Raw genomic sequence first — 27622 nt, forward strand, 5'->3', positions numbered from 1 at the left:
ATGCCGACCAACGGTTCAACCGCAGAACATGGGTCTTCGTCAGTACACATTGGTAGGTGTTTTCAAAGTTAATGAATGTTTTACTTTGTTTTGCAAGAATGTGCATGAATTTGTCTCGATCCTAATGTATTGTACCTCTGCTGTTCTTTAGATATACACGTCTACATTTGTCTTTGCTGATGTAAGTGTAACTTTGCTTATTTTCTTTGTGATGTAGAGTAATCCTAAATAATTCTTCCTAGCTATTGTTCAGGGACTAGATTGGGTTAACTTGTTCAATAGAACAGAACTGAAAGAAGTGAATGCCTTATTTAATTAATGGAACACATGAGGACTGTGCTACGTCCATCCCCAATGGAGCTAGCCACACACATATATGCAAGGCTAATGGCACATGTGGATGGTGCTAATTGCACATAGGGAAGGAGCTAGCCCAAAACAGCCTTTAATAGGAGTAAACAGACTGAGGATCAGCTGAAAAGTGCCTTAGAGTAAGTAGAATGTGGATAGAAGAGGACATGGCAATAGACCACTCCCCAGCATAGCGTAAGAAGAAACTTACCTGGAGACCCAGGGAAGTACGGTTTCACTAGGAGACTCTGGGCTAAACCCATGAGTGTTTCTAGGTATGGCTATGGTCACATGACCATGAATTGGCCACCCACATAAAATATATGGATGGAGCCCCACAACAGTTGGCCTTGAGAGAATTAAAAATGGTCCTGGTGGAGCATTGTCTGAAGGTATAGATAGCCTGTCTCGTACTTCCATTCCTTAAAAAAGGCCTCTTTTCTTCATTGAAGGGCACAGATTGTATTTAACATAAATTTGGATGAATAAGCACTAGGAAAAAAAGAGAAATTATTCCACGCTGTAATCTTGGAATCAAATAGCTCGGGAGGACATGATCTGCTTGACTAAAGTTGATACATGCTGCATATTATGTGAAGAAATTGACCAGAAAAAAAAACAAGCTGAAAGAGCCCAGGTACATTGAAATGCATAATGCTGTTTTCTTAATTTTAAAGATAAATAATGCATCTGTGTAGCAGAATCCCCTATTTAACCCTAATCATATGTAAATGTCCAAGTTTTTGGCATGTTAGAAGAGGAGAGAATAAAGCTGCCTTTCCACTAAATACAGCATTATACAAACAGAATTCATAGTATTGTTGGAAAAAACCTTCCCAGAAATCATTCTTTAATCACCTAATGATTTGCCTCATAATTGTCATGAGACACATAGCAGGAACTTACTGTTTTTTTTACAATAAAATCAGAAAAACATTCCTTAAAAGTTTGTATGTTATTTTAATGCAATTAAATGTTCAGGTGACCCTGAGGACCATCAGAAGATTGAAACATTGCTTAAAAATGTTCCCTATTGTTTGGTGCCTTTTGTGTATACTTAGATTATGTTCAGTTTAAGCAAAACTATTTGTTTCATAACAGAGTTTTCCTGGTGATTTAACCTCATTTCAAACTTTAAACCAGACTCTTTCTATACACTGCCCTAGTAGCATTATTTAGGCATGGGGCTTAGTTTAAAATTATTTTGAAACTCTATTCAGCATTCATCATGCATTGTCATAATATCAGCAGATCAGATCCAAAGCTCTCTGGGCACAATGCTTCTAAATGTAATGCTTTACGATAAAAAAGCAATTACTGTTTATCTGTTGTTGAAAAATAGATAATATCAAAATCCACTTACATTCTATTTTAGATTTATATATTAACTGTATTTCATTTGATCACAGGCTTTGCAAGTGGTAGGTGAAATCATTTTTAAGAACAAGTAAAGAACTTTAATTTAATTTCCAGCTGCATAATCTTATCCCCATTTTGATCCTATTTCATATATACATATAGATAGCTGGGAGCTTCCCAGGATAAGCTACCTAGAGCTCTGGAAGGGTAGGGCTAGCTGCATGAATGGGCAGAGCTTACCATATGCATGGGTGGGGATTGCCCCAGAAAGCCCTTAGTGGGTGGGAACTAGGCAAGGAGCAGGGACAGTGGGGAGTAGGCATGGAAATAAGCTGCTCCCCTTAACACATTCTCAAACAAGTTACTGTCAGATTCTATTTAATACGTCTTGGAGGTGTCCGAGCAAAGTTTCTCATGGATATCTGCTGCTATGTCATTCCTGGTGAATTTACTCCAGGGTACAACAAATTTTGTGTTTGATTTTCCCTGAAGCAGAGCACCTTGTTGGGCAGAAAACACACTTCATTTGGGTTGAGTGTATTGTTAGGGTGTGTTGTTTGGAAAAAGTTATATATATATAAGGATAATTGGCCCTTGTTTCTTAGTGATTCACATCAGCCTTTTCGCGTTTAAATATACAACTATGCCAGAGCTGTTATTTTTTTCTTTACACTTCTTGGAATCGCTTATCAATGCATCACTGATTGACAGTGCCCACACACATTCATTTTGAAAGGTTGGGTGCGAGCAGCCAAAATGATGAACTTTATGCTGGGCACCAGATGCAAGAAGTTATCTTAATCCAATTGACTCAAATAATCACAAAACCACAGCAGATCTTCGAAGTTAATTGCAGCCTTCGTTGGCTTTGAAAAAATGGGAAATGTTGTTAGGTAGGCTTGTCTTTGCTGGTTTCTAACATCACTTTGGAAACATGTGTGCCTCTCTTCTGAAGGATTGCTTTGTTGAGGCTTTTCTGCAGTGAATGTGTTGATATCTTTGTTCTTTTAAGACAATTTGTCAGGTTTGCCATCTCCAAATCTGGTGAAAACAAACATTATCATAGACTTTCTTCCAATAATCAGTAGACGATCTTTCACTCCAATGCAACTTTTGGGCTATCCAGTTATGATTAATGAATATTTTGCCAGCCTCCATCACTTCTCTGTATGCATGAATCCATTCATCATTCAGTAGTTCACCATCATTAACCATAGTGGAATCAACAACATCGTTATATATACAGTACACACATTATATTATATATATATACACATTATATTTCTGATATAAATACAGTATATACATGCATTATCATCAAAAAAAATTGCTAAAGTTACCCATAATGTTTCATTGAGTCACCTATAATAATATGTGGCACCTTGAATACCTTAAATTGGTATAGATTGGTACCTGTTTGAAGCTTTAATTTGTATGGCTTAAAAAGAGCAATTCTGATGCAAAGGAAGGTTATAAAATGTGATTCAGGTGCAAAATCTGACTAGCGCTGATTGGATCATCCAATTTTTCGCTATGGTGATAAATCCACTTTGTAAAATAGAACTGCTCCCTGCAAATGTGGTCCTAACATATATCCTATCCTTTAAAGTACTATATAGCAGTGTTTTCCGTTTGCTATATAATTAGGCTCGGCTTGTTAATGCCGTCTTCTGTCAGCCCCTGATATTATGTTTGTGTGCTGGCCGAAACAAAATTAAAGTTTAGCTTCTATAGCAGGTGAGATTATTTCATTTCTGTTTAGCATGTACCGGAATACCCTGGGAAAAAATTACCAAACTATATGGAGCAATATTTATTCTCAAGTATGATAGATTGTGCATAAAAATATAATCTAAAGCATCACAGTAATATGTGTATATTATGTTGTATATTTCACAGACCATTGGTGTGTATGAGGGATTTGTAAGACATAAGTTACAGTGATATAAAAATAATATACATGTCGGTATTTGGTATAGTTTTTAGATTGGATAGAAATGGTCCAGGAGGCATATGAAGTGACGTGAAAACAAAACATTTGACATAAAATATTTGCTTATATTTAAAGTGAGATTACAATGATTTAGGTACAATAGCCTAGAGTTATATGGAAACAAGTCTCTCAGTTTTGAGAGAAATGATATCTGATATGCCAAATGCTTCTACCAAAAGAATGGAAGGCATTTCCCATGATGCCTTAGTGACATTTGCTCTGGAGTCATTTTCAGCGTAAACAGGAAGTTGTAGCACACTTCCTGTTCTACGATTGTCTCCTCGAATGTTCTTATTTGAACATTTGGGGACACTAAATCCTTTGTATGTGTGTTAATAGAAATTGGACATAATGTTGGTAAAGCTAGAGGGTGTCCAAAGTCTAGGAAGAATTTATATTTTGACACTCGACGAAAAAGTGCACATTCAGCATTACTTGGCTTGACTTGCCCCTGGGCTATAGAGTGTCATCCCTCTCCTGATCAGTGTTGTGGGCTGCACAGCCACTTATGTTGTTGGGGATTATTTACATCCTTGTGGTTCCTTTAACCCCTTGATGACAATTGCCGGTCCGGGAACGTCACGGAAAAACATGTCGTTTACGACAATTGACGTGCCAGGACCGGCACGCCTTTAAACGGGTGCAGAAAGAGATCTACTTTCGCTTTCTGCACCCAAACGGCGTTGCTGTAATGCCTCTACCTCGAGGCATTCAGCAACGCCACAATCGGCACTAAGGGGCCATCTCTGGCCCCTCCCCGGGGCGTCAACATCCGCCATACATCATGGTGTCGATGGAATGCTTCGATCAGGAGGCATCCAGCGACACCAAACACTTACCGGGATGGACTGTGACCGCTGATCTTCACCATCAGCAAGATGGCGGCGGCCCGGGAAAAAAAACAATAAAGATGAAAAAGTTTGCTAGATGGTCGCCAGAGACCTCTAGAGAACTCTGGCTCCACTTGTAGGTTGAATACAGGTACTGCATTCAACCATGCAAGTCAATGGAGCCCAGCTTTCTAATCACAGTGTGATTAGTAAAAATAAATTAAAAAATTAAATAAAATTAATAATAATTAGAAAAAAATAGTAAAAAAACAGTTAAATGTAAAAATAATTTCCCACTGATGTCACTATCAGGGGAACCTTCAAGTTGAAAAAAAATGTTACAATTTTTTTTAAAAAAAGGCAAAAAAAAATAAAATATATATATATAAAAAAAAAAAAAAGCATATTAGCTTAAAACAATTCTCGCATGGAAAGAGTTAAAATACTGGCATATTAAATGCCCATGGGGTGTCTACTTTTACAAAATGTATGATTTGATGGGGTAAATTGAATTGGCCGGGTTCAACAATGTCCCAATTAACACGGGGGGAAGGATGGCCACACATCTAATTTCCAATTAGAAAAATGTACACGTACCAAATGTGGCCTTTTAATTCCCCCAAAAAATGACAAACCCATGCATGTGGGGTATCACTGTACTGAGGAGATGTTGCTGAACACATATTGGGGTGTCGTGTGACAGCGGCATATACCAGGAGCTGTAAATTCATACATTACATAGGTGTGTGGGGGAAAAATAAACACAAAAGAATACTACTGCAGACTTTGAAAAAATTCTGGTGGTAAAATGTGTGCATGCAAAGAGTTAAAATACCAGCATTTATCTAGTTTTCAAAAATATATGGTTTTGTTGGGCACACTGAAATGGTCCGGCTCAAAGATGTACCAAATAGGGCATGGGCAGTGGATCCCGAAATGCCAAAGTTCAACATTGAAAAATGCGCATGCCCCAAATGTGGCCCTTTTGCCCCCAAACAGCCAGGCAAAATCATTCATGTGAGGTATCGCTGTACTCAGGAGATGTTGCTGAACACATATTGGAGTGTTTTGTGATAGTGACATATACGAGAACCTGTTTATTCATACCTGAAGTAAAATGTGTGTGAAAAAACAAATGCAAAAAAAATTACTACCATAAAGTTTGCTAAAGGCTGATGGTAGAATTAGTGCTTGGAAAGGGTTAAAATACTAGCATTTGGAATACCCTGGGCTGTCTAGTTTTCAAAGATATATGACTTGATGGGGTAAATTGCATTGGCCGGCTTCAAAGATACCCAAAATAGCACATGGGGGGAAGAATTACCAGATTTGGAAAAAATGGCTTTGAAATAGCAAAACGCTACCTGTACATATTGCCCCATAATGTGTAGAAAAAAGCAAAAAAACATAAAAACATTGGGTATTTCTAAACTCAGGACAAATAGTAGAATCTATTTAGCAGGTTTTTTCATTACCTTTTATAGATGAGTAAAAGATTTTTCAACTAAAAGTTAGAAACAGTCATTTTTTTCTAAATTTTTCACCATATTTTATACTTTTTTTAATAGTAAATAATATGATACAATCAAAACAATGTCATCTAAAGAAAGCCCTTCTTGTCCTGAAAAAAACAATATCTAATGTGTGTGGGTTCAGTAAACGGGAAAGAAGAAAATTACAGCTAAACACGAGTAGTGCAGAAATGTTAAAACGGCCATTGTCACGAAGGGTACAAAAAGTAAAATCAGCCTTTGTCACGAAGGGGTTAAAAAGTTACTGTCATGAATTTAGAGCAGAGCAGTAAATGTAATCTAGCAGCAAGATGGCTACTCTCACAGTGCAACAGTTTAAGTGTTCCCCGAAAGTTCCCTGAAAGTATCAGTTAAATACAGAAGAAAAAGAACAAAATTGTATATTGAGGTCTTTGGGAACGTTCCTTATTTAGATGGGATATTCAGTATCTGTAAAATCTATCCCATACTTGTTTCAACTAAAGTATGTAAATGTAGAATCTGAACCCATGCTCCCAACATGCTAAGCCATTTGTTTCAAGCGAGCATTCCTGACTCTAGTGCCAGATGATGATTTTCTGTGCAAAACGATAGGAGAATAAACATTTTTTATTATCTTGCATCCATGGTTTCATCACAGGGTATAATTTATTAATTTCAGATGGTGTGCTATTTTATTTTAACAGATTCTAAAGAAAACCAGCATAGTTCTTCAGTTAATCCACTTGAACGTGAAGAAGACCATTCTAACACGGTAAAATATCTAATTTATGTATGCATATTTTTACTTGTATATAATCACATACTGTGTTCTGCAAGCTGCCGAAAGAAAATCAAAACAGCAACAATAGGTACAGAATAAAATAAATGAGATGAAAGATGTGTTGTGTGTCATATACATAGGAAAGAACATAGATATGTAAATGTAAAGGTTGTTTGGACCAATTTATCTGTTATTGTATATGTGATATAAGACCTCAAACTCTACTTGTGCTTTGGTCTTGTTTTTATGATCAGAATACGTTTAGATCTGCCCCAGTCAGGTTTACATACTCTCACTATGTTAACCTCTACCACCTATGTTGGAAAGCTGCTCCATGTACTCAACAGTACCACTCTTGTGCTGGCCAAAGCAAAGCAAGGCAATAGCTTCCAAAGGCTATATTATTATTGAACACCCCTAAAAAAGTTGTATTTACAAATAACAATTTAAAAAAGTCGAAAACTCTCCAATGCATCCTCCTTTTTTTGTTGTGCACACAAAATAGCCAGGGACATATTAGGTACACACTAGGTACTAGTGGACTAATGGACAATCTGCCAGTGCATCTCCACCAGCAGGCTACTGTAGCTAGGATGTGGGCACACAACGTGGTCACCATGCATTACAAATGTGGCAACAGGAGCCATAGGGTAGCTTTTTATGTGTGCGCTTAGGGGCACCAGAGGTTATAAATCAGGCACTGGAAATGGCCGTGGTAAAGTCAGACACCATCAAACAAACTCACAATGAACCTATACTGCATATGTAAGGACACTTCCTATGTGTACATACATCACATGCTACCAACCCATCTTTCACTAGTTGCACATTAACACGTTTGTAAATATGTAAAGCTTTTAAAATGTAATTGTTTTTATATATATTTTGAAAAGCCTGGCCAAAATTAATACCATCATTGTTTGGACTGTAAACAAAACTGAAATCAGTAAATTAGCATAATTTGATTATGGGTTTGTATAGTAAGCGCAGTCGAATACAAACATTAATCACGATGGCATAGACTTTTTTATTTCGTCTTTGCCAAACATTTAACGTCAGTTAGTGTTTTATTTATTAATGTCTATAGTGCCCATTACCCTGTACCCCAGGGTGCTGTACGAAATAAACTGGAGATAAAATGGAATTACTTAAAATATAGATTACCAAATTATTGAGCAAATTTACATGCTGCCTAAAAAATCCCTCTGTGTCCATTTGTAGTTTATAATAATTATTTAAAAAGAAATTATGTCCAGATTCACACAAGTGTTTTTTTCTAAAGATAAATGATCTGTTGCTTACTTTACTGGTGACGCATGAAGGGGGTAAGATATGGCAGGCATGGAGGAATATAGAACAGTCTTCTATACATCCATACCTTCCATCTCCTTTCACTATTATGTATTTTCATCCTCCATCTGCTTGTTAAATTATGTACACCATTTTCTTATTCACCAAGTAACATGTCCCACAGTGCCACCATTGCCCCCAAACAGTTTATGAGTACCACCTTTGCCCCCAAACAGCTTGTCTGTGCCGTCTTTGCCCCTTGCCCCCTCTAACATACACATATGTAAACATACTTGCACAAATTTTGCTTACTCATACTTACTAACACACTCTCACACCACTTATATATACATTAATTACACACACACACAAACATCTCACACCACTTACACATAAATGCTCACACACAAACACATACACATCTATGCTCACATACACACTTATGCATGCATGCTCACATATACATAGACATTTATGCTCACATACACTTGATGCTTACATACACTTATACATATAGATCTATGCTCACATACATACAAACATACATACCATTATGGACTTATACTATTTTAGAACAATGGTTACAAACAATGGTTGCTGCATGTCTCAATAAATGATGCAGACTATTTAACAGCAAACATTGCCACTTCAAGACAGGAGGTTTGTACACAAGAAACAAAATAACAAGCTCAATTATTATTAAGGTTGAGCTAATACCATTTCATTACGAATGGCACATTCCAAATCATGAATTTTGTATAATACCACATTTTTTTTATAATCAGATGTATTAACTTTTTTTTTTTGCAGAAAATTCTTGGTTCATACAATGCTGAATTGATTTCATCCATACTCAGTTCACAGATAATTGATAAGAATGAATTGGAAGACAATGATCTCCTTTTTCGTTTGCACTCTGGCACAGAGCCTAAATTGTGGCATATACAGCAATCTTTGGCTAATCGCACTTCACTTGGAATTAGCAGAGAATTCACACTGCTTCCAAGCACACTGGAGATCCAAAAGCCCTTAGACATGAAGATTATACACAGGAAAATCTTATACCCTACAGAAGAAAAGCAAGTCATGCATATGAACAAAGGATTTTCTTCTATTACAATTACAGCCAGAAGAAATATTGCATCATTAAAACATGCTCTGAAGGAAATTGCCAGTGACCCAGCTCCGTCTATCTTCAAAAATATTGATTTATTAATGAAGATTCCTATTTCCTCTGTTGAACAAGATCAACATTGTAGATACTTAGATGGCCAAGAATGGTCTATACAGAGTTGCACAAGCCACAGAATATTTAATTGTAAGAGAGGGTGGAGAACAGTTTTGATTTCTAATGCCAAATTAAACACAGAAGGTGGAAATAAGAAAGCCCCGTTTTTTATCTCTTATGTCCATGCTCAAGTGAACCAGGCATGTCCAGGTGTTATTTACTATGTTGACAGATCATTTTCCTTACCTATTGGTAATGTTCATGTAGCAGATCAAGCAACTTATTGTTCAACATTGTCCTTTAAAACAAAATACCATTCATCAAAAGTAGTTAACACCAACAGAAAGAACATTCTTAAGACGCAAAGACTTGATGGTATCAGGGTTGATAAAGCATCACTTAAAATGGAAAGCCAGCAAAGGCAGGCCAATTACCAGCCACATATTATCAAATCTACATCATTAAAAGATCTACCTGATACATTTCATCATTTAAAATGTGAAAAGAACTATGAAGCCCCAGTAGATCAACCAGATGGACACAGTCATGGACTGTGTAAAGACATATTAAATTGTCTAAATACTAAAGGTAAGGAATGCATTAATTGTAAGTTTTATTGTCCAGAATTATCTTATACATAAAGGACATTATTTTGACATGTTGCTGACAATAATTTAACTTAACACCAATAATTATTTAAATACATTTTGAGAAATAACTTCCACATATTTTTTCTTTATTCCATCCCACAAAAAGTTTGTCTTAGGAATTCATCTTTTAGAAATGGAAAGAATCAATTATGTTTTTAAATGTTGTCCAATTTATCTTTGGTTACATTATAGTTATGGAGGGCCAGCAGATTCCGTAGCACAATTTCAATAGGGGAATGAACAATAACTTCACAATAACAGTAAAACCCATTTGATGAGACAAAGATGGTACAGAAAAAGTTGGTGGGGTTTATTTCTCTCAAAGGTGGAGAGAACAGGTTGTTTCTTTCAGAACGCAGGTTGTGGGTATTGGAGATTGTATGCTCCAATGAACAAGTGGGTTTAGTGAGCTTTTAAAGTTAGATAATGCATGGAAGACTCTTACAGAATGAGGTAAATCACTGGTATGTAAGTCATGAACAAAAAGAAGTAGGTGACTAGGAAAGATATTGGGGGTTTACAGTTTTCTGTAAGTAAGTGTCAGAAGTTTAAATATAATTGTGGCGGGTACAGGGACCCATGGAGAGACTGACACAATTGGATGACCAATTAAGAACAATGGAGTAAGGAAATGGGCTTCAGTAGGACAACCCTGAAATAAAGCGGCAATCTTTGAGTAAATGAGTTAACACTCCATGGATGATGATTAAATGACCGGCCCTGTAGAGGCAGACGGATTTGGGAGCCTACCTTTAGGAAAAGTCATAGATTTGCTTATTATAGATCTCACAGCTACATATTCTGAAATGGGTCCCATATGTCAATTTGGGCCATAAGCAGCTGTTACATCTGCTTACATGATAACCCAACCTCTACTTAGGTCAGCTCAGTACCTAGTAGATCACTATGGTTAACTTCTAACCCAACCTCTACTCAGGTCAGCTCAGTACCTAGTAGATCACTATGGTTAACTTCTAACCCAACCTCTACTCAGGTCAGCTCAGTACCTAGTAGATCACTATGGTTAACTTCTAACCCAACCTCTACTCAGGTCAGCTCAGTACCTAGTAGATCACTATGGTTAACTTCTAACCCAACCTCTACTCAGGTCAGCTCAGTAGTAGATCACTATGGTTAACTTCTAAATGTTAACTTCTAAATGTTACAACAATAATTTTAAAAAGCCTCAAAAGATTCTGCTTACACCTGCTTAGAATGAAATGCTCTGGATTTGGCATTGCATGTTGAGCAGCTGTGCTGGCTTCAATGCAGGACATAACGAAACATATTTATGATATTAAATATTTGTATTTCAACCCATTCAATGCCAAGGGGTATAGGACTACATCATGAAAAATAATACACATTTTTGTGTAAATCTTCTAAATTTGGTAGGGTAAAATAATAATAATAATAATAATAATAATATGAATATTTCTTAGACATCTAAACTTTAAGGTAACTAATTAAACATTAATAGTTAAATAATAAACCTTTACAGATTCCTGTTAATATCCCCTCAGAATGCATATATAATTTTATATGTTAAAGTAGATATTTTTTTTAATTAAAACAGACTAAAATAACAGCCTTTAAGTTGTGTTAAATTATTTAAACTGTTTTGGACAAGATTGCTTTCCATATAACTGAGATTCTTCATACTGGTATTTTTTAAACATGGATCAAAAAAAATCAAAACTTAAAATGCATTCTCTTTGAGCATTACAACAAGACATTTCATGAAATAACAGTAAAGACATAAATTAAGAATACCAGGCAGTGATTTCTGATTTATCTGATGCCTATGGCTCAGCCAGTGGAATATATTTATAAATGTCAGATGATTTTATCAAAGAGCCAAAAAAAATGCCCATCCCAATATTTCCAAGTAAACCACCTAAAACCAAACTTCTACAGCTTAACATTAAGAAATAATTAAAAGCCTGCTATGTTTTAAAAGATACATTGTTTTTGTGAACAATAATAATAACGGTAATAATATATTTCTATGATTTTCAGCTTCCAGTGTAGGAGTCAGAAAAGAAGAACAAATCCCTATTTCCAATATTTATTCACATAAAAATGATCCTCCAAACTACTTTAGTACCCTTGGAGCAGAAAGATCAAACATTACACGGTTTAATTTCATTTTTGGAAGACAAATTTCAAAACTCAACAAGGAAAAACAGAAGCTACAGAAGGAAAATATTCCTCCAAATGGTAGGATGGGAAAAAGATGTTTTCTATTAGTGAATGTATTGTTCCAACATTAAAAATGATTACTAGTACTGTTGAATGCCAAAACTCCCTCTGATTATAGTTGTCTAATTAAGTAAAATGTTACCTCAGTTTTAATCTTTGCCATGAATGGTTAATGGTGATGGGAGGGAAAATGGCGATTCCGAAGAACTGCCTCGGGCGAAAGCAATCTCCTGCAGTAGGAACCACCATTCATGGCGATCCAGCCTACCGCTGAATAACATTTTTTTCTTTTATACCTTTTTTTTATTTTTATTTTACTTGGAATGGAATGGCGACTCCATAGGACTGCTTCAGATGCAAGGCAGTCCCCTGCACAGGGAATTGTCAGGTAGTACTCCCATGCACACCGCTACGTTCTTCATGACAATCCATGCTGTCATGATTGCTTTTTGGGCCACTCTTTTCATGAATGTTTTAAGGGGTTAAGATCCAAAGTTTGAGGGTAGTCTTATAATTGAGAAAACACGGTATGAAAATTAAATATGGAGGGATAAATCGGTTGCCCTTATAGAACACTTTATGTGCTACATCCTTTTAATATAAGACCTCAGCAAAGATTCTTTCTAGACCAGCAAACTATATATTTTTTAAATGGCATCTTGGATTGGCCGTTCTGGATCATAGCTGGACACTAATTTATAGCTTAGCTGTTATATATGATGGCATCTGAACTGGATTTGTGAGCGGAATGACAAACAGACCATCACATTACCTACCATCTGTTGACTCAATGATATTTCTGAACATTATGACTCCTACATTGCAGGGGAAAATGAGCTGGCAAACAAACAAAACTGTAGAGCCATCTATTTTTTCCAGTGCCTTGAACCTCTTGTTGTGCTGCTCAGCGTGAGGATGTCAAATGCTGTTAATAAGACTGATTGGGGCCTTGTTGAAAAGTACATACATTTCTTCAGTGTTAATATACTACTTCTGTCCAATTCCAAATATTTTGGTTTCGGTCGGTGGTTAAAGTAAATTGACTTAACTGATAGATATGTACCTTTTTTTTTAAAAAGAAATACTTTAGATGTTCACAAAGGTTTGAATTCAGTTCAATGAGCGTATTTTTAACATTTTTAAGATTAAGGTGGATCTGTCACCCAAAATATTCCTTTTTTTAAACTAAACCTTTGTAATTGCACACTGTATATAATCATATCTAAGACAGTCACAAATTCTCCTTTTATTAGGCAGAGGTGGTGCTACCATCTAAGCGTACCTGTGACCTTTCTGGGTTTGACCTGGAGTCTAAAGGTGAATTGCTGCTCCCCTGGATTTCCGGGCCACTTTTCTCCATGCATGGCTATCCCCACACACACATGGCTGGCCCCACCTCCACATTAAGCCACTCCCCCAGAAGAGGGACACCCCCGGGTAGCGTCAGAAATGCATATAAGGAAATGAAGCAGCTGCTCAGGCCCCCAACGGATTTCCCAGTATTGCCCTATATAATTCCATATTCTCTAACAAAGAATTTGAAATCAGCTAGATTCGTTTACTGAGAGCAGGAGAAACTGCTCAAATTCCCTGGTGGCCAGTAAGAGTTCTTTAGCCTCCACGGTAAGCCCAGAAATCAACCTTATTGTTTAGAAATAACTAAACAATATTAAAATGTGTTTTTAGGAATAAGGACAGGTGTACTATTTGAATTTCAACTATTCTATGACAATAAAATAATTACATTGTGCTAAAATGCCATTTTCTTTCCTTACTTAGGTTCTAAACAAGTGATTGACATTTATTCTGCAGAGAACATGTCAATAACATCAGAGACTAAAAATAACATAGTGTTTTATCAACCGGGACAAATTAATGAAAACAAGGACATTTTACCAGCAATGATGAGTCTGAGGGTAAATATATTTTTTTTACTTATTTCTAAAAACATTAATCCTTCTATGAATAGAGTATTCTGTATTTCAGAATTATGACTTCTTTTTTCACACTTGTAGGTCAATGTACATGAACAAGGGCAGAAGTCACTTCTGTTTTAACAGGGACCTCATGTGTTCCAGTTTTAAGGATATCTGTGCTTTTAGGTGTTAAAGTAAAGTCCATTCATACAGCTAATGATGCATTCCTTGAAACCATCTGAATGCTGTCATTGAAAATGGCTCAATTAATTTGAGTCAGTATTGGAGAATGTATCTGCACTAAAATGAAAACTAACCCATTTATTAAACATTCTTAAACTTTCAAATATACTTAAAATATTTAAAATAAAATTTCTCTTTGTCAGGAAGCTCTAGAACATCGTAGGCCAGACTTTATCACTAATTCCAAAGAACGGCTACGCAAGCTGGAATTTATGGTACATCGCAGGAAATTCAAACAGGGCCAAGAATCACCAAATGGCAAACCACAAAAGTTTCTACCAAAATCTACTTCCATCAGAAGGAAAATCTTCACGGTGCCTCATCCGCTGAGTGGTGAGTCTATTCTAGTAGGGTGTAATAAAGTTAATTTTCAAATGGTTACCAGTATCAATATGTTTTTATGTTCACATACATCAGTGTTAACTTTGTACTTTGTCCTTGTCACAAATATGTATAAATGTCACTTAAACAGCTAGAAAGTTTAGCACTTTCCAATTATTTTTGGGCTTAATTATTGGCAAAACTACTGTAAATTTAGGACAAACTCAACACTAACTTGGTTGCAGTTGCAGAGTTACCCCATTTGGTCCACACACAACTGAGGACATCTCAAAACTCCCCTAGAAACAAAGGCATAGCTTCTAAATGTACCTCTTTAGGAAGAAGTCTCTTTGGACCCCACATCCCTTTGCCACTCTTTCCTCCACACACGACCCTCTTTTCTAGAAGCTCAGAAGGTTTGCCAGGTATGCGAATATCACAATATTAAAAGTGGCAGCAATGTATATATAAGCAACAGAAAATATGTTTCTAAATTAAATTGTGTAAGTATAAATATAGGTCACAAAGCACCGTAAAATGTCTCTCTTTGACGATTTGAAATGTTGGAATACATCCAATGAGTTTGTTAGACCTCAGCAGAACCTGAATACATCAGAGATCAAACATTCACCTAAGCGTGGATTCCTAACACGCCATCGATTAATGTTCATATACACCAAGATCTGTTTTTTTAGTAAAAGTAGCAAAATCCATCACAAATCAATAGCTATGTTTCGGTTTTTAAGATTTTGGAAAGAAGATTTACGCTTTCATAATTACTACTATATGTCACTACACGGAAGTATTTTTTTCATGCTAACAGTGATTCTCCTCTTTACATGTATATGATTTTTGGTTTAATTTTTTATTACACTGAAAATTTGACAGCGTGGTTTATGCAAAAAAAATAAAAACATTTAAGGCCTCATTAAGCAAGCATAAGACAAGCATTTTCGCTACAATATTTTGCTGACGGTACAACAGAAATGCAGATGTGTTCTCCACATGCTGAATCAGCATATCGTCCATTCTAAATAGGATTTGTTTTAGGAAATTTAAGCAAAGGATAAAGGCATTAGGCAGACCTAATGGGCTGATGGAGAATAGAGTGCATCGTAGGTGCAAGGTACTGTGTAAGGTAATTTGATATTTTGCCAACATAATGAGTTTTCCTTCACCCTTTGTCTTACGACTGCATATTTTTCTTTGAGTTAAAAGATAATACAGTATATACAAATTAAAAATGTCCCAAGCTAATTTCATATAATTTTCTTCTCGTTTTGGCAAAAGCTTAATGTAGTATAATACAACATTCATCATTCACCTTACTTGGAGTAATCATTTGAAACTGTTGTGTAACATTTGGGAATGATGGAATAAGCCTGTATCTGTCTCTACAATAGTGTAATTATATTAGCATATGTAGGAGGAAAAAAAAACATACTTGCAATGTAAAATTCAGAGAGGGTGAAATTATATTTTATTGAAAAAAGCTTATCACGGTAGTTCTACACTTCACTATTAAAGATATTTGTTGACAAATAGGGATGCTCAGGGTTAATTAAAGTCATAGCTGCCAAAATCCAGTATTTGCCTCTCTCAACAAGTGGCTCTGGGGAGAGCTGGGTACCTTCTGGCAGGGCTGTCTCTTCACCAGTGGCGTCTCCAGCTTTCATATTTAGGGGGGGCACATGGGGGGCCAGGAACCAAAGTATGGGGGCCAATTATAAAACGGTACATATACACTATATATATATATATATATATATATATATATATATATATATATATATATACACACATATACACACACACGTTAGGCAGTTATTTCTCATTCTTTAATATTAGCCCCTGCTGATGACAATATATAGAAATATTACACCCTGCTTCTGATATATATTAATATTAACCCCTGCTGCGGATATATATTGATATTAGCCCCTGCTGCGGATATATACTTATATTATACCCTGCTGCCGATATACATAAAAATTATACCCTGCTGCCGATATATATTAATATTTGACCCTGCTACCAGTATATATTAATATTAGCCCCTACTGCCAATATATATTATTAGTCCCTGCAGCCAATATATATATAAACTTAGCCCCTGCAGCCAATATGTATTAATATTAGCCCCTGCTGCCGATATATATATAAATACTAGACCCTGCTGCCAATATGAATATAAATACTAGACCCTGCTGCCAATTAATATTAATATTAGCCCCTGCTGCCAATATATGTTAATATCTCCCTCTCCCTCCCAAACTATCCTAACTACCCCCTCTCCCTCCCAATCTATCCTAACTACCCCCTCTCCCTCCCAATCTATCCTAACTACCCCCTCTCCCTCCCAATCTATCCTAACTACCCCCTCTCCCTCCCAATCTATCCTATCTACCCCCTCTCTCCCTCCCAATGTATCCCTATCTACCTCTTCTCACTTCCTATCTACCTCTTTTCACTCTCTAACCCCCTCCTAACTTTCTACCCTCCCCCCCCTTTGAAGTTCACTTACCTTGGGCTTGTAGAAGTCCAGCGGCGGGATCGCGAGGTCTCTGTCTTCCTGGTTCTGCCGCAGTGTGCGCGGCTTCATTGCTGAGCGCCGGATATGACATCATATACCGGCGCTCGGCTTGAAATGCCGGCACTGCGACCAAGGCAGAGGCCTCGCGGTCGCGGAAAAGAGTGAGAGGCGCCGAACGGTCGCTGAGAACTTATTCCTCAGCGACCGCTCGGCGCCTCTCTCTCTCTCCTCCGGATCTATTAAAAAAAAAAAAAAAAAGACGGCGTTTCAATTGGGGGGGGAGCACCGGGGGGCACAGCATGATTTAGGGGGGGCCATGGCCCCCTCTGGCCCCCCCCTGCCGACGCCACTGCTCTTCACCCTCTTCATCCTAACCCTTTTTTCTCTGTCTGTTTACTTCCCCTCCTTCCTTTTATCTCTCCTCCTCTTTATTCTTTATCACACCCCTCCTTCTCTTTATTTCTCCTCTTTCTCTATATCTCATCTTGCCCGCTTTATCTCTCTTTTTATTTCACTTTATCTCTCCCCTTTGTCCTTATTTCTCAATTTACTCCCTAACTTTCCCTTTTCTCATTATCTCTCTCCTTTCTCTCCGTGTCACTCCTTTCTCTCCATGTCACATTATCTCTCTCCTTTCTGTTTATTTAATCTCCCCCTTTTCTCCATATCTCTCCCCGTTACTTGTTGGCCATTCCAACTTAAATTTTTGGACTGGCTTATGTTTTTGCGATTGGCTGTCGTGGCAAATGTCCCTTTTGTTGGTACTGCATACTATGCCTTTAGACTACATCTGCAGGGAGAGGGGAAGGTTTAGTCTGTTCTGTATGCACGTTATTCTCTTGGATCTCCATATGTGGGACATTTGAAATGTATGCCTAATCACACAGTGTGGACATGATGTTTGAAAGTATTTGGCATAAACAGAGCACAGATTATTGTGTGGGATCCTATAGAGTGAAGAATAGGTTGTGCTGACCCCTTGGACCTGCCACCCTAGGCATAGGTTTACTTTTATTCTTAGGCAGAGCTGTGCAAAATTTAACAAAAACATTCTTCCATAGGAGTACCATGAAAATCTTGTATTTGTGTCGGCTTCTGCAGTAGTTCTTGTGCAAGCGAGTTGGTAGAACATGTAAGCTCATAGAAGTTCTGCATTGCCGACTTACATTTGGACTTGCAGAAATTATCACTATACTTGACTGCAGGTAGGGTTAAGCATTGCTCCTTATGGATTAAACTGTTAAGAAAAGGGAGTTTACGAATTGAAGTCTGTTCTGTTATAGTAAGGTTGTATGGTATTTCCATTCTGTCTCTTTAATCAAATGGCATTTTTCCCTACATTCCAACTGGAATAATTTCAAATTTGAATGCGCAAAGGCCAAGGGCTGCTAAATGTCATACATGTGGCCACAGGCTGGACACGTTCGGTTGCACACTATACTCAAACTCCTGCAGCATGCGGCTGTGTGCGGTTGCACTGAAGGATTGCAGTTTGAGTGGCAGTCACATTAAGTGAGCTATGCACCTCGTTTGGGAGATGGCCAGTTTGGGCATGGGTGTCACAATAGTATAAACCATTTCATATGTAATGTTCAGTAAGAACTCATCTCGCTACCTAATGAAAACATAACTGGAAACAACTCATATGGCATACTAACCTTTTGTGAACGAGAGAACAAAAATAGTCATTTATGAGATGTCCTTCCGAGGATGAAATAATCTACGCAGCAGCTGGAGTGATTCTGTGCCTTATCTGCCTACTGGGCTGCAAATATTAAAATTTAAATATATTTCAACTCAAAGAAGAAAGGAAACATAATAGATCTTGTTATGTTAAGTAAATAAAAACATGTTCTCAGCTCAATTATGGAACAAAATAGCCCAACATTCTCATTCACAGCAGATTAGTGGATTCTTGCTTTTTCACACACATACACAGATGCTTTACAACTAAAATACAAGGTGAGAAATAGCAAAGTAAAATGGAAAGGAACCCAAATTGCCCAAAAGCCCCAAAATGTACAATTTTACAATAGTTATCCTCTTTTTTTTACCATTTGACACTTTCCCCAAATATCACAGTTTACCCACCACAGAAAAGAAAAAACAGCAAATAATACCCAAAGACACAACTAAAACGACACAGGCAAGACATATATAACCCAAACAAGCTAACAAGGTGAGTGTGATGCCTGCTATATGTATAAATTACTACACACCCAGATGTCATTATGCCCATATGAACTCATTCTAACAGACCAATAAGTGAACAGAAAATTCACAACAGCAGAATGCACATTATAAGCCTTTTTTTTTACTGTAATTCATGGGGGCACGTGAGAAATTTGCTTACAATATTAGGTAGTTAATACCTAGTAGATTATATATATATATATATATATATATATATATATATATATATATATATCTAAATAATGGTCCAACCAATTCATTCGTAAGGATCTGACATGAAGGAATAACTTGTCAGTAGTTAATAGTGAATAGTGAGTCACAGCCATTCCCTGGGCTGGTGTAATTTTAAGTATTTGAATCGCTTCACATCCCAGCTATAGTTGTTATATTAAAGCAAGAGGCTATTGCGCAATCTCCGGAGACTCACAGCTGTAGAACATTGTTGTGCTTTAAGAGATGTCCCTTGATAAAGAAATACACAGTGGGAAAACGGTTAAAGTAACTATGCTTCCCAAGAGATTCTGCAGCATCTGAGATATTTCCTTGTTCTTGTTATATCTAGCAAGCTGCAGTGATTGTCCATATTGTATATACGTTGAAAGTGTAATTTTTACTGAATATGTTACGATCTCAGGGCCAGTGTGATTATCCAGCCTCCTTCTCTCCTCTCTGTCAGTTATACAATAAAATACTGACTCATAACCTTCCACAAAAGCACCTGATTTCTGTTTACACATCAGCAAGGCCACAACACAATTTATAGCGTCTATCAGACAAGGGCCTTAAGAAAGCCTACTGGATTCTGGAAAGTTGTAATGAAAAGCTATAATAACTGATCTTAACCTTGTTATTTGGTTAACATTACATACAATTAGTTTTTTTTTTGTTTTTTTTTTTTTTAGAAATGCTTGTTGAATTAAATAGTTATTGTACTTTATTGTTCCAGATGGGAATGCAGTATATTGCTTTTTTATGCCATTCACACCGTAGTGGTACTTAACCGGTTATATGCAGTTCCAAGGTTTCTCAGGCTACCTTGACCAAGTCTTATGAAAATGAATAATTTATTTAGTCACTAGAGTAAACTTGAGTGCCAGCCCCACCACACTTTAATTTGACTTAACTCAAGTCAACGTGACTAGCAACTTATAGGGAGCTGCTGTAGAAATGCAAAGCAGCTCATCTAAGTTGAAATAAGTTGGCAGCTCAGTTTACAAAAGGGCTTTAACTTGAAAAATCTGTTCAACTTTTTAGGAGGAGTAGTTGACCAAGAACATCATGAAAGCCTATAGGGTAGCACAAGTCAGTTGCTTACTGATAGACTTGCATGTAGATAACTGACAAACATAGTAAGTAATCATCTCAACAGCTGTCAAAGTTCAACTTTGAAGGCAACTTCAACAATATGGGAGACTTGAAATTTCCAACTTGATAACGCGCAAGCTGTTTGTAAATAGACCATTTGCTGTTTGAGTTGAATTAGCCAAGTTCTGTAACTCAAGTTTGGTAACTTACCAATAGTCAAACCTTACCGAGCTGAACTGACTGCTACAAGAATAAGCTGCGTAGTGTTTTACATTTTTTTTGTCGTCCCTTAACAATGACAGTGAAACTTTAATTCCTTTCTTGTGTTAAATCTGTTTTCTGCATAACTAACTGGTGTTCTTTATGAAATAAATTACTGTAAATTGCAAAAAGGTGTTGTAAGTCCTAGCACTTTGACAAAAAGAAACATCATATTACCCCATTTCGCGACCTAGTGGAAAAGCCGTGAACATCACATTCATTTCAGATTTCACTTATAAGCTTTATATAGTTAAAAACTTATAACACATAAAGTGTCCATCAAACACATCATATGGAAAATACATGATTTGGAGTCAGAATCTCCTACAGACAAATATGTTTTTTTTTAATTATTTATGTAAGCCAGATCTTAAAGTGAACATCAGTATGAATTCCAGTATGAGAATCAGTGCCCAGTAAGTTTTGTTGAGCCTTGTGGAAAGGAAGAACACTCTATAAGATTCTGTTCAGACATTGAGTGTAATGTAATGTGAGTTGCGGGGGCTGGGTTCCAGCATTCTTCTCTTGGCCATGCCGTCTACTGCTGGGATAATTTGTAGTGTGGAGAAACTGGGAGTAGTCCAGTGATCAGACTGAGATTCTTTCCCCAGTTAGTCCCAATATGCATATATTGTCCTTTACATGTCTCATATACAGAATGTCTGAATTAGAAACACATATGTATTTAAAGTGCATTTGTCACCCCAAGATTACCTTTTTATAGATCCTCTGAATTGCTTTTTCTAAGATATATAATAGATAATATTTAGTGGATCTCTTAAAGAACTAAAAGCAAAACTACCTCTGGGATTTGAAGAGTTATTGCCCCATGGATATTATTGAAAATAACAAATGTATACCACTCAGTGTGTTAATTGTGCTGAAGTGTGTGCCTTAGTCAGCCTCTCTGAAGATAGATTTATGTTTTTCATTTGAAGACACCAAGAATGTGCCCACTTCTTTGGTTAGCATATATCACAAAGCCATTGCTGGGGTTTGACTGGCCCCTAGGAGACAGCAAAGCGACTGAATGACCTGAAACAAGAATGGCAGTACCTACATTTTGACTGGGAACCATTTTTTTTTACCTAGAAGTTTTTATGTTAGCGGGCAATATATTAGGCACCAGGTGTCTTTGGTGTTGACTTCTGGAATCATGTGCATGTTCTAGGTTATCCTTATAGTTATACACAAGGCGATATAGTTGGTTTTAGAAATTAAATTCTTAACATTAAGAACATGTTAATAGTGAGTTTATTAACGTGACCATTGCCTTGCTGCCTGAATATTAAATAACCCGTTCTGCTTTATTAAAATAAATCAGTTTCCCATGTTACAATGCCATAAATATTTGTTGTCCTAGTTTATAACTAAAACAAAAACACACACAGTACTAAGCAGCTGTACCGAGCTGTGAAATCAGTTCTCCTCTGACTCACGCTATTGTATGACAGCGTTGTCTCAGCCTGAGACCGTTACTTGTGTTAAACTGCTTGGCAGTAACATTTGTAACTCTTGATTATTCCCTGACATTTTAATGTTTGTGTTTGTTCAGCATTTCCATTGCCAAAATTGCTATTGTTTAACCAGATCAGCTTTAAAAAAATGGATTTGCTATTTAAAAAAAATTATTAAAAATAGAAACATTATCAACAGCCAAAAGAATTACAACTTTGCTTTAACTTTATCATGCGACCCTGGTTAAAATATAATGAGAAATAAACTCACTTATAGAATCTTACATTATCACTAAATAATGATCAGAAAAGATGGATGTGTTTGTATAGACCTGGGGAATAACAAGATAAATAATTTTACTATTTTCATAATATTTATGGTAAGAAAGAAGACATTAATTGAACATATTTAGAATATGTAGCTTTAAATGGGATCCTTAGGGAAAACTTCCATTTTAAATACTATAGCTTGGCAAAATTCTACTTGTGTACTATTAAGAAGATACTCAACAAAGAACAATAGGGAAATATATAGGTCATGTCTAAAGCTAGTACTTCAGTGCCTTAGATGCTTTTTAAGTAAGTTTTAATTTATTGAGAAGGTGGTAGATATGTGGAACAGCTTTCCTGCAGAAGTGCTAGATGTGTATACTGAATGGAATTGAAACAGGCATGGGATGGGCATAAGTCATGGCCAATGGACTATTGCTGCTGCTGCTCGCTCAGTAGTCCATTGCTTTAAAGTGTAGTGGAGGGCAAGATAAACATGGCTACAAACTCTACTAGGGCCAGGGACAGTTTTATCTCTCGTGGAGCCCTTGGCTATCATGAGGAGGAGACAAGATCATGGACCAAATACAATTTGATTTTCCCCAGCAGGAAAAAATGGTCAGTGTGATCGGAATGAGTGTGTGTGTGTCTGCTCAAAGAGTGTCCCTAAGTTGGGCATTGTACTGAACTTAACAATAAGCACAAGTCAAATGCAGTTCTGATAAAAATCTATTACATTTTGAGGTTAAAGACAATGGAAATTGGTCGGACTTGCTCTGTTTGTGTTCCCTAAACATTTTCAAAGATACAAAAAGTATAGATGTGGGACTTAAATATTTGAAAAACCTTATGACTAAAAACCTTCATTTGCATTTCGGTAATTCCTACAGTATCTGGAATGACAACGCTTAATCCCTGAATATGGTTTATAGAATAAATAAATAGGCACATCAAAACAATTTAATGTGATCTACACACTTGTTTAGCAGAGAAAATAGATTGTACTAATCAGTGTTATAGATTATGGTGAGCTCATAACAAACATATTAAAAGCCAATCATGCACTCATTCTTTTGCCTTCTGGCACCGGCACGCCTGATTAAGTGTTTTCTACCACCTGTCTTTACTCCTATGTTATCCGTCCGGCTTGTCATTTGTTTAACTCCAGGTACGAAACGAGGTCTCATTCAAACTGGAAATAATTAAGAATGTGACCAGTCACCCGTTTCATCAATACCCAACAGCAAACGTGTTGATTGAGAGGTTTTATCCTTAGTTCATTTACCCACAAAAGGTTAAACTACATAAGGTTTTTTGAGTTTGGAAGTTAGAGCTTTTGTTGCAACAAATTTTAAATAATTTCATCACCAATTATATAGAGATTTGTTTGCGAAAGAATATTTTCTATTCATTATAAACAAAATGCATTGTTGACATCTCTATTTGTACTTAACCCCTTAATGACAATGTCCGTACATGTACGGGCTCAAAATGCATTGTTTTCAATGGGTTTAGGGACCGTCCATTGTCCTTAAGGGGTTAATATTATTTACTTTAATTAGTTTGTCTAAGATTTATTTTGGAGGACGCTTGATTAAGTGTGTTGTTGCATTTGATTGAATGTTAAAGTATTTTTCTGTCATGTTAAGTGACAAAAAATGCTTCATTGTAAAACATTCAGCATTTTTATTCTTTAGATTTAAAATGAATAAATAATCATTATTTGTAGGTCATTATTTTTTTTATTATTTTGGATTGTGCAATTATTTCTTAAATATTTGCAATAGTGGTATTTTTGTTATATGGCGCGATGAGTAGTACACACAATGTTCTCATTTATTTATTAATAATCAGCATTGGAGTCTATAAGCAGAATAGAGCCAGGAGGTTTAGCAAGACTTCCATTAACAAATAGACAGTTAAAAATAGATTTAGGGAGCTGTTAAAACAAGCACATCTTCAATCAAAAAACAGTAGAAAACAAAGATTTTCTTCAAGTAAATGTGAAGTTGAACAAATATGCTGTGATTAGAGTAATATTTCAAGCCATCATGTTCTTTGCTCATGAAAGGTAGTTCTGAAACACAACTACCTAGTTGTTAATATCTACAGGGTGGTGTGTTATCTTCCAAAGGTGGGCTCATGCATAAGCGACTGTGATGCCACTAACAGGAGAGCAGAGATAAGGCCTCCACTGTGTGAATGGTTTCTGAGTGGTGTACTGGGAAATAAGGATCTATGGACTGGTCCCTTGGGGGGATGAGTCATAAAGAAAGAAGTAGTCTTCCATGGGAGTGAGACTAGCCCTAGTAAATAGAATTAGGGTAGGGCAGAGATATGATTCCTAGAACCTATGGCCTCCCAAGTATGTATATTAGAGATCTGGAAATGGACCAAAAATGATTAGGACACATTTTTCAGTTTGATTTTGGCCCATTCGTTTTTATATGCACTCTGCCCGTAACCTGACGCAAATCATGGGGGAGGACGTCATCGAAAGCGCCACATTTTTGGCAGAATTACATATTAGGGTAAAATGGTGATTCTTTTGGTGACATCCTTTCACCTGATTGGAGGATTGCCCATAACCTGCCGTGAATTCTGCCAAAATGGCGACACCCTACAGTGAACTTTTACCAAAATCGTGATGTTTTTGGTGGCCCCCTCTGCCACAATTGGAGGATTAGGGGAGAGGATGGCACTGAAAGAAAAGACGTTTGCGCTTGTTTATGTCCAGCCGGTAATATCCAGGTGCTGGACGCACACTCCAGCACCCAATCTGCTGCTTAGGTGCTAAGGGTATATCATAAGAAATTGTCAAAGGAATTTCTCTAACTGAAATACAAAGGAATAATAGGAATAAATGAGATTGATTAGAATGAAACATAAATTATACAGTATATGAAAAGTCATTGTAACCCCTAATATAGCTACGTTTGATAGCAGCGATATGTGTCACTATAATCATACAAATCCTGTAGTTTTTTTGACTTGTACCACAAAATATCAAATTGAATGTGTATATCAAATGAAATGTAGTAGCATTGATTATGAAGCCATTACAATATTTTCAATATTATTTTGATAAGATTAAGATATATTTCTTGATTTAGTGCATAGTTTTCTTTAGACCCTTCTCTTCTACTTTAGTCCCAATAATATTCTTATTAATAGACTGCAATTATATAAAAGATTTGAACAGTGATACGAATGTGGTGATGAACACCATTACTAACAAACTATGTACCACATTATTCAAACTTGTTTTTTTCTTCCTTCCAGATAACTTATTTAAACCAAAGGAAAGGACTATTTCTGAGCAAGAGATGCAGAAAAGATCTAAAAGGTACAAACGATCTCCTGACATTATGAAAATGTTATCAAACTGTCAAATACACATTTAAGGTTAACTACACTGACTAGGTTCAAACAGGGGTATACATAATTCCTGCTCTCTTTGGGACCCTTGAGACCTCAAGTTTGATATCCCTACTTTAAAATTTGTGCAGAAGAAATTTCTGCTTTATACAGTTTTACAATACCAGCCCATAGAAGGAAACACAAAAATCCAGCTTTTCTCTCTTCAGCTTATAAAACTAGAATATTGTCTCCTGTTTAAATTCCAGAGCACAGCATCTTTGTAGTTTCCCTTTGCATAGTCAAGGGATCTTCAATATATGTAATCTATAGCTTTAATCTTTAATATAGTTACTGAGTTGTATTTTTTAATGAAATGCTTGCAATATATACTGTATTTGCTCGATTATAAGACAAGTTTTTTTTCAGAACAAATGCTGAAATAGAGGCCTGACTACCAGACTAAGATCCAGATCCCCTGCAGTTAGATGCCCAGTCTTATAAAACATTGAATACTTATATTACCGTTTAAATGTTTTCAGGATTTATAATAGTTTGCCCGAAGTAAAAAAGAAAAAAGAGGAGGAGGAAAAAAGGATGATAACATTGAATAACAGAATAAGAGCTGAACTATTCAAAAAGGTAAACACTTTGGAGATCAGTGTTTGTGTCGTTATATTTGTGAATCTATTTGTTGATTTAGAATGGAATAATCTTGTTCTGTGACTATTGGACTGATAAACCTGTGTTAAAGCAGTAAATGGATGGCATGTTGTGACAATATTCACTAGCCCGCAAGTCGTGATAATCCAGATCTATGAAAAATCCACATTATCATAACTGTAGGTTCTTTTTCAAAAAGAACGTCATCCCCACAATCGGTATTAGGAGTAATATTAGTGTATTATAATAATATAATACCAATTGCACATGCCTGATAAATAATGTAACAACTTATAAATAATAATCATAATAATCATATATGTTCTTGTCCTCAGAAACTCCTGGACCAGGTTTTGCAAAGAAATACTGCCTGATATCAGATTGCATACTGTAAGGATGACTTTTCTTTAGTTGGGATCTAACTAAGGACACAGCATCTAAAGCGCGATTCAATAATTCTCGTCCAGAAGAATGTTGTAATTTGTAGGCATTAAGAACTGACGTAAACTACTCTGGGATATACAAAGAAAGGTTCATATTTAAGCCACTTGGCTAACAGTATGCAGCAATTGGCTAATGTAATGGAACCACTGTTGTCTACTAAAATTGCTCCAGACCCATAAATACTGTTTTCTTAGTTTGTTTTCCTTATGGGACTAATGAGTTCGAAAGCTTGAATCCTAATATAAAAAAGGTAGGTGATTTCAAAGAATTATAGCTTAGAATTGGAATGTTTTCATATAATTTTTATAATTGGATAATTATTACTTTATAAAACTATTTACTGGGATTGTGGATTGTTTAGCTCTCAATGAACATTTCTATGTCCAGTGATAAATCCATCTAATATTTGTGTATGCTTGTCGTCATGCTTGATAATTTCCCTAAACGTTTTTCCAAAGAGTCTGATTACTGACAAAATCAAG

General features: G+C 36.3%; 1 protein-coding gene across 1 annotated transcript; it reads left to right on the forward strand.

Annotated features, from left to right (window-relative positions):
• Positions 1-27070, forward strand: LOC149299048 ((E2-independent) E3 ubiquitin-conjugating enzyme FATS-like). The gene is made up of 9 exons (XM_089486840.1): positions 1-52; positions 6731-6798; positions 8908-9913; positions 11995-12195; positions 13957-14093; positions 14480-14669; positions 25959-26022; positions 26576-26675; positions 27032-27070. Exons 1-9 carry the CDS (start codon positions 1-3, stop codon positions 27068-27070), a joined length of 1857 nt encoding a protein of 618 aa, XP_089342966.1.
• The last annotated feature ends 552 nt before the right edge of the window (positions 27071-27622 follow it).

The sequence above is a fragment of the Sceloporus occidentalis genome, unplaced genomic scaffold (genome assembly GCF_023333645.1).
Source record: "Sceloporus occidentalis isolate IW3139 unplaced genomic scaffold, rSceOcc1.0.p SCAF_30, whole genome shotgun sequence".
Taxonomy (NCBI): Eukaryota; Metazoa; Chordata; class Lepidosauria; order Squamata; family Phrynosomatidae; genus Sceloporus; species Sceloporus occidentalis.